This window comes from Notechis scutatus, chromosome 2 (assembly GCF_049901735.1).
Source record: "Notechis scutatus isolate UNSWTSFEM ecotype Mainland chromosome 2, rNotScu1.2, whole genome shotgun sequence".
Classification (NCBI taxonomy): domain Eukaryota; kingdom Metazoa; phylum Chordata; class Lepidosauria; order Squamata; family Elapidae; genus Notechis; species Notechis scutatus.
The window spans coordinates 161,908,888-161,925,230 of NC_142010.1; the positions used below are offsets into that span (position 1 = coordinate 161,908,888).

At 43.8% G+C, this 16,343-nt stretch overlaps 1 protein-coding gene across 1 annotated transcript in view; it reads left to right on the forward strand.

Moving 5' to 3' along the window:
* Nucleotides 1-16,343, forward strand: part of LOC113417219 (alpha-2-macroglobulin-like protein 1) — a 144,930-nt gene that overhangs the window by 61,918 nt on the left and 66,669 nt on the right. Inside the window, exons 7-13 of the mRNA XM_087957136.1 lie at nucleotides 3,173-3,282; nucleotides 3,823-3,987; nucleotides 4,284-4,508; nucleotides 5,055-5,118; nucleotides 5,920-6,065; nucleotides 10,817-10,963; nucleotides 11,508-11,678. Of these exons, the coding sequence (XP_087813262.1) occupies nucleotides 3,173-3,282; nucleotides 3,823-3,987; nucleotides 4,284-4,508; nucleotides 5,055-5,118; nucleotides 5,920-6,065; nucleotides 10,817-10,963; nucleotides 11,508-11,678 (1,028 nt within the window). The remainder of the gene's footprint in view (nucleotides 1-3,172; nucleotides 3,283-3,822; nucleotides 3,988-4,283; nucleotides 4,509-5,054; nucleotides 5,119-5,919; nucleotides 6,066-10,816; nucleotides 10,964-11,507; nucleotides 11,679-16,343) is intronic.

Sequence of the window (16,343 nt, forward strand, 5' to 3'; positions counted from 1 at the left end):
AGCTTGGCATGGCAGTCTGCAGCCCGGTGGCCTTCCTTCCCACATCGGAAGCATGCAGTGGTCTTGGGTTTTGCCGCCATTCCTCCCTTTTGAGGTTTTAAGGCTTCTCGAGGGCTGGTGGGGGAGGACTTGCTCCAACCAAGGCCCCCCGGCGTCTGTTTCGGGTCAGATCAATTTCCACCTCTGCTGCCAGCACATACCACAGCTGCAGCTCACTGGGGTCTCTTCTGGCAATACAGCTTTGATATATCTCTTCATTCAACCCATCTTTAAAAGCTTCTATCAGGGCTCCCTGGGACCAGCCTCGAATATGACACGCCAACTCTCTAAATTCCTGGGTGTAGTTGGCCACTGATCTCTGCCCCTGATTTATGGTCTTCATCCTAATCCTGGCCTTGCGTTCAGCAAGTAGGTCTTCAAACCTGGCCCACAGCGCAGTCATGAACAGATCATAATTCATCAGCTGAGGGGCATTATCATTATGCAAAGTCACCATCCACTTTGCAGCTGTTCCCTCCAGAGCCCTGGTAACACATCTAACTTTGGCTGCTTCTGAGGAAAAATCCCCTCCATATTCCTCCATATGGCTCCAGACTTGTGCCAGGAAGAATCCTAACTCCTTGGGATCCCCCCCATATTTTACTTCCAACGGAGGCATCTTTAGAATTCTACGTCTTCTGGCAATTATTCCCCCCACTGGGGGCCCCCGGGCTGCTGCTGCTGGTTGCGCTAGCCCAGGTTGATTTATGGGGGTGGCTGCTCTAATTCTTCTGGCTGGGACTGCCTCCCCCTCCTCTCCCTCATACCTTTGATCAGTTTGAGGTTCTCCAATAGCTTCATTTAGAAGATGCAAGGCTTGAGTTAGTAGAAAATTCTTTATTTCCTTCTCTTGCCATGGCTCCTCTCTTCCACACTGACGGGTAGTGGTCACTCCTGGAGGAGGCTTTTCCTCAGGATCCTTCCAGCTGACTCCCAGGGACCATTTGGGTTTTATAGCTGGTTTTTCACCAAGACTTAATTCTGCTAACAAGTCAGCTTCCCCTGCTGCCTCTAACAGCAGAGAATCTTGTCCTCCAGCTGCTCCCAGATCTTCTTGGTTGTTGGCTGGATTTGACATTGTGTTCAGACCCCCTCGGAAGAAAATTTATTAATTCTCCAGGTGGGCTGGTAATGGGGAGATTCAGAATAATGTCAGCTGGTGCTCCATTCAAAATCCAAGAAAGAAATACTTAGACTCCTTTAATCAGAGAAAAGATATCTTTTACTGGAAATCAAGTAGTAGCAACAAAAGAATTCTGAATCTGAGAAAATGGGCGCGTAAATCACATATACAAAGCAATGGCAATGTTCCCACCCCCAATAGTTCAATTGGCTCATCCAATTAAAAGTTGTGTATATCATCATGTGGGTATCTCCAGGTGGTAATGAGGCCTCTGTCCGTTGACCTTGACATATTTTGATAAAGAGTTGCAGGTGCGCATAGCAGAGGATAGAAACCTAAGGAAGAATCTACACCCCCCCCAGCTTATACAGTTCTGATTTGTAACACCTCCAGCTCACTTCCCATAACCATTCCCCACTCCTCCCCCCATTACTTATGACAGCCGAAAGATGCAAAGCAAAGGGAGAAAATCTTGAAGGCTGACACAGACTTTTTATGACTGAATGCTGTGCTCCCAGAAGACGAACAAAGGAGGCCTTATGACAAATGTTACCATCTCATAAAGATTAGTTTGTACTTTGTAACTCAAAACTCTTCTGCTTTTCTTGATTGGAGTCTCAGGGTGATAGTCATTTTGAATGTATGGGATCAACAGACAAGAAAAATAAATGGATATAAAGTTGAGCCAGATTAATTTGGTATCGAAAATCCTCATACTTTTTACTGCTTTTGTTATTCCAAAGGACATTTACAATTTTGCCTGCTCTATGGATTATTTCCACAATCTACTGTCTAAGATCACTCATTGGTCCTACTTGTCATTCCTTTGCAGCACTCCTCTGAACAGAGTCCTAGACTCTACTTAAAACATCCCAACTGCCTGGTCCTAGAAATAGAGGTTGCAGCAAACTGGAGGTTGCACCCCCAACCCTTCTTCCACGTCTGCAACCCATCAGTCAGGCTGCTTTTTTAGAAATGTGGAGCTGGTGGGTAGTTGGAGCTACAGACTCAGGACCAGAGGGAGACCCAAGCATGCATGTCACTGGGCTGCTTCGCACATCTTCCAAATTTAAACTTATGGCTGTTGCAGCATCCCCACAGTCACATGATCAAAATTCAGATGCTTGGCAACTGGTTCATATTTATGACAATCGCAGTATCCCAGGGTCCTTTTGTAACCTGACCAGCAAAGTCAATCAGGAAGCCAGATTCATTTAGTAACTTAAGAACTTCAGTTATTCACTTAACAACTGTGGCAAGAAATGTCATAAAATGGGGCAAAACCCACTTAACAAATATCTCAGGAGTCCTAGCCAGCCTCTTCCACTGTCTGCAACTGATTAGAAGGCATTCAGCTTGCACAGAGCTTCCTCCTTGTCTCTGCAAAAGTGATGATAGAATCACGTTGTAGTTGAATGTGACTCTGCAGTCCTGTTTTCAACTGAACCAAAAAAAGTGGGAGTCTTTTTCCAGTTTATCCAAGACAACATTACAAACAGGGTTAATATGAGCAATATGTCTTTGATTTTCTGTTCCACACAAGCCAGCTTTCACACAGCAGATAACACTATACAGTAGATGCCCAGACAAAAAGAGGTAAGGTAACTAAGCTTACTGCTCCCTACAATACCACTATGATTAGTGCCTCATTTCCCACCAACCAATCATGAAGATAGCAGAACTGGAACAATCCTCCAATGAGGGTACTTGGCATGTCTTGCCTAGATGACTAACCCAGCGCTGGATCAGGTCAAGGGGCCAGCTGCCCATTGGAGAAAGAAAGAGAGGCAGAAACTTTCCTCCAACTTTTTTTTTTTTTTTGCTGGTTGAAGGAAAGTGATCGTGTAAATTCAGCTGCAAGAAATACTCTGACTGAAACTGGGGAAATAAAAAACCAGTGACGCAAGATCAATGGGAAATTAAATGTTGAAGACATCTGCTTGTTTTTTTCTTTTCTTAATGCTCTTTGCCAGAGCTGTAATTGAGCCAGAATGTATTCTGTCTCTGCAGGAGTGAACATCTCAGGAAATAGCCTTATTTCAGTGGTCAACAGAGCAGTTCAAATAAAATTCTTAAACCATGACACATTCTTTAAACATGGAATTCCATATACTGGAAAGGTTAGTTCTTTGGGTGATGGTCCTTGTAAACTTGTTCCGTGTGCAACAGAAAAACAGTATGTTCAGCACTCCCCCCACTTACAGGCTGCAATTTCACTTGCTAGGCTGGGGGAAGAAAAGGTGTTTCCGATAATGTTTCAGGGCTAACTTTTAGGTATATTCAGGATTGGGTCACAACAAATTTCTGTTGTATTGGTATTTGTGTTATACTTATTCTTTTTAACAATTTTAGCTACTTTAAGCAGAATTTATCAAACTACTTTTTTTCAAATGAAAGGGATTGGTGCTTTGGGCATGTTATTTCCTACCTAACACGCAAATTGGTTTAATGGTATGGACTCTAAGTAGTAGAAATATTCTTTTAGCTAGAAATTTATTGTAAGCTATTAAAACAGTTTTAAATCTGATTTATAACCTGAATATGACATTTTTAATAATCTAGTAATCTTTACAACCTGTAAACATCCTAGAACAATGCTCCATGAATTCCATATGTCTTAACTATCATTACAACAATAATAGAGCATTGTATTCCTGTAGATGAAATGTACTGTCAATGATGTACCGTTAAAGAACCAAACTGTGTACCTTACTCTTGATATTGATGATGTGGAAACTCATATTTCATACATCACTGATGAGAATGGGGAAGTTCATTTCACCTTGAACACAACAACATGGAAAAACACTTCAGTTGCCCTACGGGTAAGTAGTTTTCTCCTTAGCTCTTTCTTTCTTTTTACACACACATACATATGCACATATATACACACAAACACACACAAAACTGCAGCCTCTGGAACCACTCTTAGATTCCAGGAGAATGAGGGGAGGAAGAAGAGATATATGTGGTGGAAAAATAAAGAAATTCTCATATTACATACAGAAAATCTCTAGTTTGGATCCAGGATACATATTTATGCTAGGAAGTACCACACAAAGCTATAGATTAGTTTTGACTTTTTAGCTGTTGCTGACCTATTCTATGGCTTTTTTTACAGGGTAGGTATTCCCTCTCAAATGTAACTCATGGTGATGTCAGCATGTTATATAATGATGCTTTTGTTTGGCTGAAGCCCTTCTACTCAGAGAGTAATAGTTTCCTTGAGATTCAACATATGGAGGAAGAGCTGCCCTGTGGAAAAGATCAGGAAATATTGGTGGATTACATCCTTAACCGAAAAGAGCTGGGCCCCATTGCTGGCTTCATAAATTTCTATTACTTGGTGAGCATAAACATTTGTGAAAATGACAACAGGATGTGATAGTAAAAAGTATAAATAGTCAACTGAAGGCAAATAATCCTTTTGACTCCTGTTGACTACAAGTTTATCAGAAGAACTATTGCTTTATTTATAATCTTCCAGTCCAAATTCCCCAAAGGTTTACATCCCTCTTAAGCTGTAGAACTACAGCAATACAGAATTCTGTTCTGGTAACAAGCCTGTCAGCAGCATCTACAGGGAGAGGACAAGGAAGAAGCAGAACAATGAACACAGGATTATATTGTTTCTGTAAACCTTTTGTACATGCATTATGACACTATATGCATGTACAAAAGGTAGAGCTTGCAGCATCATTCTGACAAAGTAGCAAGGATGCCAGAGAAGTTTGATATATTGTCCTAGTTCACATTAAAAACTTGCTTAGGACACAGCAAATTGTAATGAATAATTTCTTTATGATTTAATATGTGCTAAATAAGCCCCTGTGGTATTTATAGTAATTTATAGAATTGTAATCCATGAACTTGGGCCACCTTTTCCCTGCAGGTTGTATCAAAAGGAAATATTGTCTCTGGTGGACAGCAGCAGGTTCCAATTGCCCTGGAAGAGAGTAAGTGACAGTAAACCTATGGGGAAACATGGAGTGACATCATTATACAAGACTTCCACATTCTGTTCTTTCAGAAAAGCACTAGTCTCATGTTCAGAAATAGCCATGACAGGTAACAGGTGTGGAAAATGGGTGGTAAAGAGCATTAAGAGACTTCCCTTCCATTTTATGGAACGGCAAATGCACCCACCTAGTATTTGCCATTTAGTAATCAGATAGCTGGACAGCACCTAAACTGAGCATTCAAAGCATCAGTCTCCATTTATTCAATTCTGCCCTCCCCCTAAGTTGGGTGAGTACTTGTTTCCCGCCCCCCCCACCCCCACCATTAGCAGGTGATACTTGGTGGGAAGGGAGAAGAGGCTTTGGAAATCCATCCTATTATACCTGTTTATTCACCCTCAGTAGGAGTGAATAAACAGGCTAAGACAAAATAGGCAGGCACATTGTATGGCATTATATATTTTTGCCAGTTCAAGAATGTGGGGATAGTACTGCCAATTTGGCCATTTGGAAGAGCCTTGACTTCTTCACTTCATTCTTCTGTATATATAGTAAGGAACAGGAAGAACCTAGAACAAATGAACCATGAAGAAGAAGAGTACAGGCAGAAGAAATTGGTTATTTCACTGTGGTGTAAGAAAGGAAGAATGGTTTCACACTAGTTTTGAGACATGGAAGTAGTAGTCTTGGGCAGGAAGTTCCCTATCCTTGCTATACTATATCAGCTTTATTTCTATTTGGCAGAAATTATATGAACTTAAATCCTGTCTCTCTCATCCTTTCTTTCCCCTGACCCAGCACTCAAAGGCACCTTCTCCCTCATTCTAACCCCGAGCTCTGATTTGGCACCCAGTGCCAATCTTCTGTTATTTGCAGTCTTTGCTGATGGTGAGGTGGCAGCTGACACTGCTGTGTTCACAATAAACAAGTGCTTCAAGCATAAGGTTAGTGTGCAGATTTCTTGGGATAGCAAACAGTATGTGGGGGAGAGAAACCAACCATATTCTTTCAAATCAGCATCTGGAAATAGCTAAACTGAAATAATGATATGCGCATTACTATTCATATACAGTATATGGCCACCTTTCAGATTCATTCTTGTCTCTGTCAACTGATAAAACATTTTCTGTGCCTGTTTTATAGTTGCCAACAGAAAGAGGGGGAAGGAGTTTGAAAGAGCAGTGCAGCAGTTTGGAAGTGAAACTACATTCCATGCATACCTTTGCAAAGATTATACTAACTGACTGGAGTTTCTGCCATGCAAAACTCTAATTGGAGAACATGATTGATGACTCTTGGCTATGGATGCTTTGTTGAAGAATATCAATTATGATACACCCAGAGGGATGGGGAAAAACCAGGGTAAAGGGTGACAGTGTTGGCTACATCCAGGTCATGCCAATATGTCATTCCTAATAAATTCTTTAAAGCTTTTTGAAGTTTGGCTCAAGGCTCATGATTTAATTAAGGTGATCGCTGGAATCCTGACAGCTAGCCGATTCTCTTAATTAACATTACTGGGGACCTGGGTCCTGACCTCTTCCATTGCTCCCTGACATCTGGGGTGTGTGGAGAGAAACTCAGGCAGCCATGGCAGAGGGAGGACTATCAGGAAAGACTTGCTCCCAATGATTCAAGCAGAAACAGGCTTGGCCTTCAGCCAGAAGCAAACAGAAGCTGATAACATAATTACAGAAGGAAGACAGCCCCACTTGAATTCCAAAGAGGAGAAACCTGCTCCATTGGAGGGGAGAAAACCAGATAAGTCCCTAACGGAATCCCTGGGGAGATTCTGTTAGGGACTAGAGCAGTTAAGGGAGGAATTTGAATGGGACACCTGTTGCGGTTAGCCAGCAGCAGGTGCAGATGGCTGAGGAGAGAGAGGACTCTGATGAGGGGCCAGGACCATCAGGGAGTGGACTTTCGCCTTCAGAGATTGTGGGGGCTGGCAGCAGTGATGAGGAGGTTCCCAAGGAGTCTCTGCCAAGTGCACATGCAGGAAGGATTGCTCGGAGGAAAGAACAATTACAGCAGCACAGGCAACTCAGGAGTAAGGCTGCAAGGTAATGGGCCCTCCCTCAAGAGGATAAAATCCAGGTTTGGAAAAGCGTTCTTTGCAGACAGCAAAGAAACACTGAAGCTCAACTTGTGGACATCTTAGTTCATGTTTGGAGAATCTTGTAAATTAGTTTCTTATCTTTGGGTTTTTGGCATCATTGACAAACAACTTGGCAAGGCTCTTTCTTGTCGGAGCTAATTAGTGGAAAGCAGCCTTTTATCTGTAAAGGAACAGAATTCATTATTAAACCTTAAAAGGTGGGGGCTGCTGCCTTTGTCTGTGTTTGCTCTTTGGGAACCTGGTTGGGTCAGAATACCACCATTCGGGATGATGGCCCATCCTGCTGCCCAAAACAGAGGAGAATTTTTACAGAGCCCTTTGAAAGGGGGAGAAGCAGGCAAGACCACAGCCCTCCCTCTCTACCCACCAGAAGAAAAAAGCCCACAGTGACAGCCAGTGCCTCCCCCGTGCAGCAGGCAGCCCCCTCCTCCTGTGCAAACTAGAGCTGTGGAGGAAGATCAGCCACCTCCAAGCACAGGGCAACAGGGAGTGAGAGGAGCAGAGCTCAATGAACCACCACAGTTCAGGGGAAAATTTGATGGGGACCCAGACCAGTTAGCTTTATTCCTTGACTCAGCTGAGATCCACCTGGAATGTTATTGGCACCTCTACCCCTAGAGCCATGATGAATGCCATTTCTGAGGGGCTAGAGGGAGAAGTAAGAGGATGGCTAGCAACCCTCCACAAGAGAAGGCCCCACTCAACTACATGATGTAGATGACTTCCTATAACTGATAGAGGCCAGATTTGAGCAGGCAGAGGAGTACCCTTACATGGAAGATGAGCTCAGCAACCTAAAGCAGAGAGGGCGACCCATTAAGGAACACATCCAGGAATTCAGGAGAATCAGTGGGAATCTACCCCTTTTGCCTGAGCAGATGCTGGTTCATTTTTTTTAGAACCAGCCTGGACAAGCAAATTAGCAAAGTAACTGCTTATCGGGACATCCCGAACCGACTCTCTGAGTGGTTCCAAATGGCCATAAAAGTCAATGGGGCATTACACGCTAACAATATGAGAAAGCTGTCAGGAACCAAAAAGAGAGGGCAGCCAGATCAGAGACCACCCAGCTGACAGGACACCACAGCACCACAACTGGCCCCAAAACCAGCCCTCTCATGAAGCCCATTTAAATGTTACTGATGTGGGGGAATAGAGCACATGGCAGCGCTGTGTGCAACCCCAGACCCGAAACCAGGTCTAGAACCACAACCCAGAGCATGACTGGAAAGAGGCCCCAGATGTGCTACCAAGGCATCCTAGAAGGCCCTTCAGGCTGCAGAGGTCCTTCCCCACCCAGCCAAAGGGAGTGGGGAACTTCAGACAATGGTGATCAGTTGCCAGATTCTTATGACAGAGAGGATGAGGGCAAAAACAACCAAATGGTGAGTGGACCACTTCCCCCTTTCATCTTCCCAATATGGCTCACAGCCCCAAAACCAGGAATCCAGGGGACTTTCCAAGCCCTAATAGATTCAGGCTGCACTAGGTGCCTGATCAACCTAACAATGGTCCTGAAACTGGGGATCAGAGCGAAAAAGATGACTGGTTCGAACAAGTAGATGGCTCCCTGTTGGGAGGAGCCTATGCCACTCACTTAACTGAACCAGAGAGACTAGAGCTAGAGGATCACTGGGAAACAATTAGATTTGTAGTGGCTCCCAAAATGACAGATGCAGTCATACTGAGACTTTCCTGGCTAGACAAGTGGGGCTCAACCATCTGGTGGCAAAGGGGTAGCTGCGGACTGAGGGTAGCAAAGGGACCCCAACCTCTTCCTCACCATCAAATAGAAGCACAGCCCATGCAGAGAATTCTCCCAGAGGGTTCACCAGAACAACTGGCAGCCATCTCCAACAAAACCCCAGAGGTTGGGCAGATTCCAAGAGCATATCAGGACCTTGCTGAAGTATTCAGTGAGTGTGACATCCTACCTCCCCACCATGAGACAGATTGCACCATAGAAATCATTCCCTGGGCAAAACTACCAAAACCCAAAATGTACACCATGACATTCCTATGCCTGTTTTAGTCGTTGCCATAAAAAGGGGGGGATGGGGAGGAAGGAAATCTGGAAGAGCAGTGCAGCAGTTTGAAAATGAAAGTATATTCCAATTCTTATCTTTAAAAGATTGTAACTAAAATACCAGAGCTTTTGCCCAGGAATATATTTAATTGGAAAACGTGAATGATGACACCCAACCAGTGAATGTGCTCAATTGGAGAATCTGGTTGATGAGACACCCAGGAGGAAGGGGGGAAACAGGGTCACAGGCGACTGTAAATTATGTATGTCAGAGTTGCCTTCATACAAGGCAGTGCCAGTATGTCGCCTCTAATAAATCATTTGAAGTTTTTTGAAGTTTGGCTCAAGAATCATGATTTAATTAGGGTAATTGCTGGAATCCTGACAGCAAGCCAACTATCACAATAAATCAATATTACCGGGGTCCTGGGTCCTGGCCTCTCCAATCGCTCCCCAACATCTGGGGTGAGTGGAGAGAAACTCAGGCAGCCATGACAAAGGTCGGGCTATCAGGAGGAGAAACAGACTTGGCCTCCAGCCAGAAGCAAACAGAAGCTGATAGCATAGTTAAAGCTGGAGGCCAGCCCCCCATGAATTCCGAAGCGGAGAAACTGCTCCGGTGGAGGAAAGAAAACCAGGTAAGTACTGGTGGAAAAAGAAAATTTCTAAAGCCTCTGAGGCTGAGTTTCCCTTGAGTGAACTGGGAAGAGTGGATTGGATGTGGGACTGGCCAGGGCCCCAAAGTCCCTGACGAAATCCCTGGGGAGATCCATGGAGCAACAGAAGGGAGTTTTTACAGAGCCCTTTGAAGTGAGGAGAATCAGGTGAGACCACAGGCCTCCTGCTCCACTCACCAGAAGAAAAAGGCGTCCGAAGCTGCAGCCAGTGCCTCCTCCACACAGCAGGCAGCCCCCTTCCCCTGTGTGAACTAGAGCCAGGGAAGAAGGCCAGCCACCTCAAGTGCAGGCTTACAGAGGGCAACAGGAAGAGGGAGGAGCAGTGCTCAATGAACTGCCCCAGTTCAGGGGGAAATTTGATGGGGACCCAGACCAGCTAGCTCTATTCCTTGACTCAGCTGAGATCTACCTAGAATGCTATGGACACCTGTACCCTTCCCTAGAGCCATGGTGAATGTCATTTCTGAGGGGTTGGAGGGAGAAGCAAGAGGATGGTCAGTACCCTCCACAAGAGAAGGGCCCCCAACTGCAGGACGTAGATGACTTCCTACAGCTGTTAGACAGTAGGTAGAGAAGCTAAAGTTTAATAATTCCATGAGGTTGGGAATCAAAATCTTAGTGTATTTTTTAATATTTTGTTCTGTTGCATAGATATTATTGCATAGATATCATTACGGATAGCCAAGAAAACAAATTAATTTAGAATGAATTAATCCAGAGTCCTCACTTGAGACTAAAATGTTCAAATTGTCATATTTTGTACATTTTATGTAGTCCCAAAGGGAAAAAAACCACTAATTCTCTTTTTCCTAAATTATCCATCATTCTTGGAGGTTTCCTTGTATTATTTATCTCTTGTATCCCCATCCATAGGTGACATTGGATTTCTCTAAGCAGGAAGAGCTTCCAGGGGCAAAGGTCAATCTGCACATAGAAGCTGCCCCTGGTGCTCTGTGCTCCATCCATGCTGTGGACAAGAGTGTTCTCTTGCAGACAAACCAAACTCTGACACCAGAATCAGTAAGGAATTGTCAATGAATTCATCTGTTCTCTTTCTCATGAATGCATGAGCAGTAAGAAAGTAGGTTCTGTGTGCAAATTAAAGTAAATGAAATTATAAGCAGCTTGAGATAATTATCTGATTTTAATATTCATTAGAAGCTTTCAATCTAGAAGCACCTCAGTGTCTCTTAAAAAATAACTAAAGACAGCTCTCCTGATTACAGTTGCACTTTTCAAAACATCTTTGCAAATATTTTTAATGTCTTTACAGGTTAGGATCTTTTCTAAAATAAAAACATACATTCCAAATTGGTTAAATTGTGTGGCTGGAACAGTGTACTGAATTTTTAAAAATTTGATCAGATATCTAGGGATGTTTCAATGTGGAAACAAATGTATGGGTGGGTGGTTCTGCTTTGAAATTTTGATGAGATGGCTACTTAATTCTGAATCATCTGCAAATGCTACCAAGAATCAAACTTCTATGGATATTGTGGTTATAATTCTAAACACTGCTTTGTTCTGGTTTGCTTTTGTTTATGCCAATTCTCTCTGCTTTCAGGTATATAGATCTCCTTACCCTTACCTTGAAGCCATGAATGCAAGAGGATTTCACTTTTATTTGGAAGATTTTGAGCCCTATCCTTGTCTTCCTTCAAATAGTGAAAGGCAAAAAAAGCATTTGATAGCTCCCTGGTTTCAAAGTCAGGCTGATGTTTACAGTCTATTCAAGGTGAGTGACATTTGCAATGAAAACAGCTTCCTCGAAAACTTATGCTATTTTGACATTGGTTGGAGTTCCATGAGTAGGACACATAAATGATTCTAAATAGTGAAATAAATCACAAGGTCATGTTTAAAAAGAAATTGTGGGAAAATTAGGTTTCAGGGTTATGGAAAGCAATTCAGTATTTAGGGGAAAAAATCTCCACAGGTAATCTTCGACTTATGATAGTAAAAATATACATTCCAAATTGGCTAAATTGTGTGGCTGGAACAGTGTACTGCATTTAAAAAAAAAATTGATCAGATACCTAGGGGTGTTTCAATATGGAAACAAATATATGGGTGGGTGGTCCTGCTTTGAAATTTTGATGAGATGGCTACTTAATTCTTTAATCATCTGCAAATGCTACCAAGAATCAGACTTCTATGGATATTGTGGTTATAATTCTAAACACAGCTTTGTTCTTGTTTGCTTTTGTTTATGCCAATTCTCTCTGCTTTCAGGTGTATAGTTAAGTCAGTTTATTTTATTGATTAGCCCTTGGGCCCATATGCAGAGTTCTGGACACAAATTATTACTAAAATTTGATAAAAACAATTTAAAATTGAATTAGATTAAATATAATTTAAAATGAATCTGGAATAAAATAGTTTAAAATGAAATTGGAATAAAATACAAAGTGTGTGTGTGTGATAAAATTATATTTTGGTATCACCACCACAGTCTACCCCAATCAGTTCCACATATGCCGATCTCAACCGAACCATTTTGCCCAAGTACTGTGCTGTGTTAAATGTTATTTTCAGATTCTGGCAATACATAAGGTAAGTTGTTTTGATATGGGGATCTCAATGGGTCATTCGTTCATTATATAGATCAAGTTACAGGTCTCTCACCCTCTTATACAGGCAACAATCAAATAGGATGTGAGCCAGGTCTTCTATCTCTGCTGCTCCGCAAATGCAGACATGTCCATTGTAGGATATAGAATGGAATCTCCCATATCTATTGTGTCAAGCTGTTTGAATCTCACTCGCATAAATATCTCCCTAAAATGTTTTGGAAGCTGTAACTTTAACTAGCTGTCTATTTGAAAACTGTGTTTGTATACACTCAACCATTTCAAGTTAGCCATCTTACTAAGGATAGCTATATCATTTTGTGCTTCTATATCCTTGGGGCAGCTCTTTTCTTAAACCGTTCCCCTGTTATGCAAGACACAGGAAGGTCCCAGCTTCTTTAAAAAATTGTCTGTTTGGTGATCCAGGAGATTTGTGATTGTGATTTTATCTGCTCAATTAGACATAACTTGGGAAGTCTATCAGTCTCCATTTCATTGATTTTGTGCCAGTAGTTCTAATTTTGGATAGTGCATGAATTGTAATTCAATTCCCAATTCAGGTCTAACTGCTGCAGCAAATGTTTTTAGATCTGCACTCAAAATACATCTCAAGTGCTGGAACTGTGTTTGTTCTAGTACTGTAGTTGAGTATAGACTCTGCTCCATGCAAGAGCATAAGGATAACCTTAGCTTTGTATACTTTAATTAATGGGGCTAGGGACCAGTGGTGGGATTCAAATTTTTTTAGTACTGGTTCTGTGGGCGTGGCTTGGTGGGCATGGCAGGGGAAGGTTATTGCAAAATCCCCATTCCCTCCCCACCCCACTAACCTGCTTTCCAGCTCTATTCTCCTGTGCAGGGCAACAAAAGAAGACCCAGCCAATCAGCTGGGACTCGGGAGGCAGAGAATAGATGGGGTGGGGCCAGTCAGAGGTGGCATTTGCCGGTTCTCTGAACTACTCAAAATTTCCGCTACCGGTTCTCTAAAACTGGTCAGAACCTGCTGAATATCTATCTATCTATCTATCATCTATCTATCTATCTATCTATCTATCTATCTATCTATCTATCTATCTATCTATCTATCTATCTATCTATCTATCTCTGCATCCCTGAATCTCTCCCTCCCTCCATCTATCTACCCCTCCCTCCATCTATCCCTCCATCTATCTCTCCATCCATCCTTCTTTCTATCCCACCATCCGTCCTTGCATCCCTCCATCTACCTATCTATTCAAATCTATGCATTCATCCATCCACTACCCCTCCCTCCCTCCCTCTATCCCTCCATACTTGCATCCCTCCATCTATCTATCTATCCCTCCATCTATCTTTCTATTTCTCCATCCATCCCCCATCTCTGCATCCCTCCCTGCATCCCTCCCTCCCTCCACCTATTTATCTATCCCTCCCTCCCTCCATCTATCTATCTATCTATCCATCCCTCCATCTACCCCTCCCTCCCTCTATCCATTCTTTCCTGCGTAGCTTCACATGTTGTGTGAATCCAACCACTTGGGCTGTGGAGGGGGAGTGGAGGCTGGCAGGCAAAGACAAGTGTTGGAGATCCATGCAAAATAAGGCAACTCTAACCTGGATCCTGTCCTTCCCTCTCCCTCTCTCCCCCCGTGGTGGGAACCTAGGCAGCCTGAGCACAGCTCCCTCCTCAGAGGCGGCCAACAAGCAAACAAATGTATCACTCCAGATGGGAGGCGGCAGAGTGGAGTGCTGCCTCCAGCTGGCGAGAGCGGAGCAGGCAGCGCGCATATGTTCCCCACCACTGCGATGGCGCTGGCTGGGAGGGGATGCATGAGCTGAATGGTTGAAGCCGCGCTCAGCGGAGTTTGCAAGCAGGCTCAGCAGTGCTGTGGTGGGGCCGAGAGGGTGTGCACGTGCGGGGAGACCTTCCTCAAGTGAGCGGCTGGGCTCGGCCAAAGCTCAGCAAAAATGTGCATGGGGCAGGCGGCTGCTCACTTGAGGAGGGTCTTCCTGCGCATGTGCACCCTCCCAGCCCTGCCACAGCCTACCAGGGGGTTGCGAGAGGGGCGAGGAGGAGGGTCGTCCGAAGGGAAGCCTCTGCCGTGGCTCCTGCTTGTTCCTCAGCCAGCCTGGATTTCCAAAAAGAAGAAAGAAAAGAAGTAACGAAGAGCCCCTAGGAGAACTCTCCGGCTTGGCCCAGACTTGGCTTTCCAAGAAAGAGAGAAGAGACACAGAGACACACAGAGAGAAACACACACAGAGAGACATGGGGGGGCGGGGGGGAACCAGCTGACGGGCGAGCATCTTTGGCGAGGGCAGCTTTCTCTGAGCGTGATCCCTGGGGTGGGTGTGAGTTCAGCGGGGCCGGCCCCTTTTCCCCACTGCCCTGAGCTTCTTAAAGCCATGGCTGGATGCTGCGGGCCCATCCCCCTTTCCAATGCCCCTCCTCCCAGATCCCATTCCCACCCCACCAGTCCTCATGTTAGCAAAGCCGGCGTCGGTTGCGAGGCACACCCAGCACCAACAAGCAGCAAGAGTGAGGCACCGGAGAATCAGCCCTAGCCATTTCTCCATCCACCATCGCTGTTACCTTCTCAGGCTGGGCAAGGGGCGGGGCCAGCCAGTGATGGGACAGGGAGCTGCAGCAGAGGGCCCAAAGACCAGCATGTGGCTCTGGAGCCTCGGGTTGCCGACCCCCGGCATAGAGGTATCTCAGGAGGTGGGGGAGGCCCTGGGATACCTAAGGCAAGCATCCCTGTGGCAGCCCATGCACATTTAACGACCCCTGCATTCACACCTACATTCATTTAACGTATGCATTGGGGTGATCCAGGATGAGGGCTCTTTCACTTAACGAGTTTCAACTTTAGCCCAAATTAACCTTTTATTTTGGGTCACCTCTAAGTTTTTAGTGAGCCATCTGTTGGCCGTATTGTATGATCTTAAATCTAAATGCCCTTGTAATGTCATGCTCATCGGCTGATGATCACTTTCATCACCTAAATGTACAGTAACTTCTGAAAACAGGTCAACTTTATCTCTTGAAACATTAGAAGAGATCTAGCACACTACTTGAGTGGGCTGAGTGTTATGTGTAAGGGTATATGTATAAGGGTATATTATCCTTACCTCCCGGAATTTGAAGATTACCTTTAAAAATTAAAGAGACTAGGAACAGGTCAGCAGTATTACTTTTGTTGTCTCTAGAAAACCACTGAGGATGATTATCAAGAAATTCCTTTGGGAATCCTTTCTTTTGAGCAAACTCATGCAAAGATGGATCTAATTTAGCATTGAAATCTCCAAGCAATATAATTGAGGATACAGTATGGATATATCATCTAGTATAACTTCTAAACATGTCTGATAGAGTTATAATTTAGGGATGTGTTTGGAGGAATGTATATATTTACCAATATTAATTCATACTCCTATCTAAATTTTACAACTAGAAAGTACAAGAAATTTCTCTTCATTTATATAGTTTCTCCCCCTGCCATTGCAATTCTTGCTTAATATAGATACATAGTCCACCAGAAGGTCACCCCTTATTTTTGTTTTTTTGGGCAAGGGAAACCCATCCCCGAAAGCCCAGAAGTTGTAGTAATTTGTCATCTTCAGTTAACCAGGTTTCCTGGATGGCTATTACATCAAATTTAGATAGGAAACTCACCAGTTCACAGTCAACCACTTCTTTTCAGCCAGCCTATGTTCCAAGGCACAATTTGTATAAGATTCTGGCTGAGTTGGTTGACTAGGGAATGAGGGTACTGAATGTCAGCTTATTTTTGGAGACGGATCAGTATTAACTATGTTTCCTGTGCAAACACAATTATTGTAAAATTCAATAT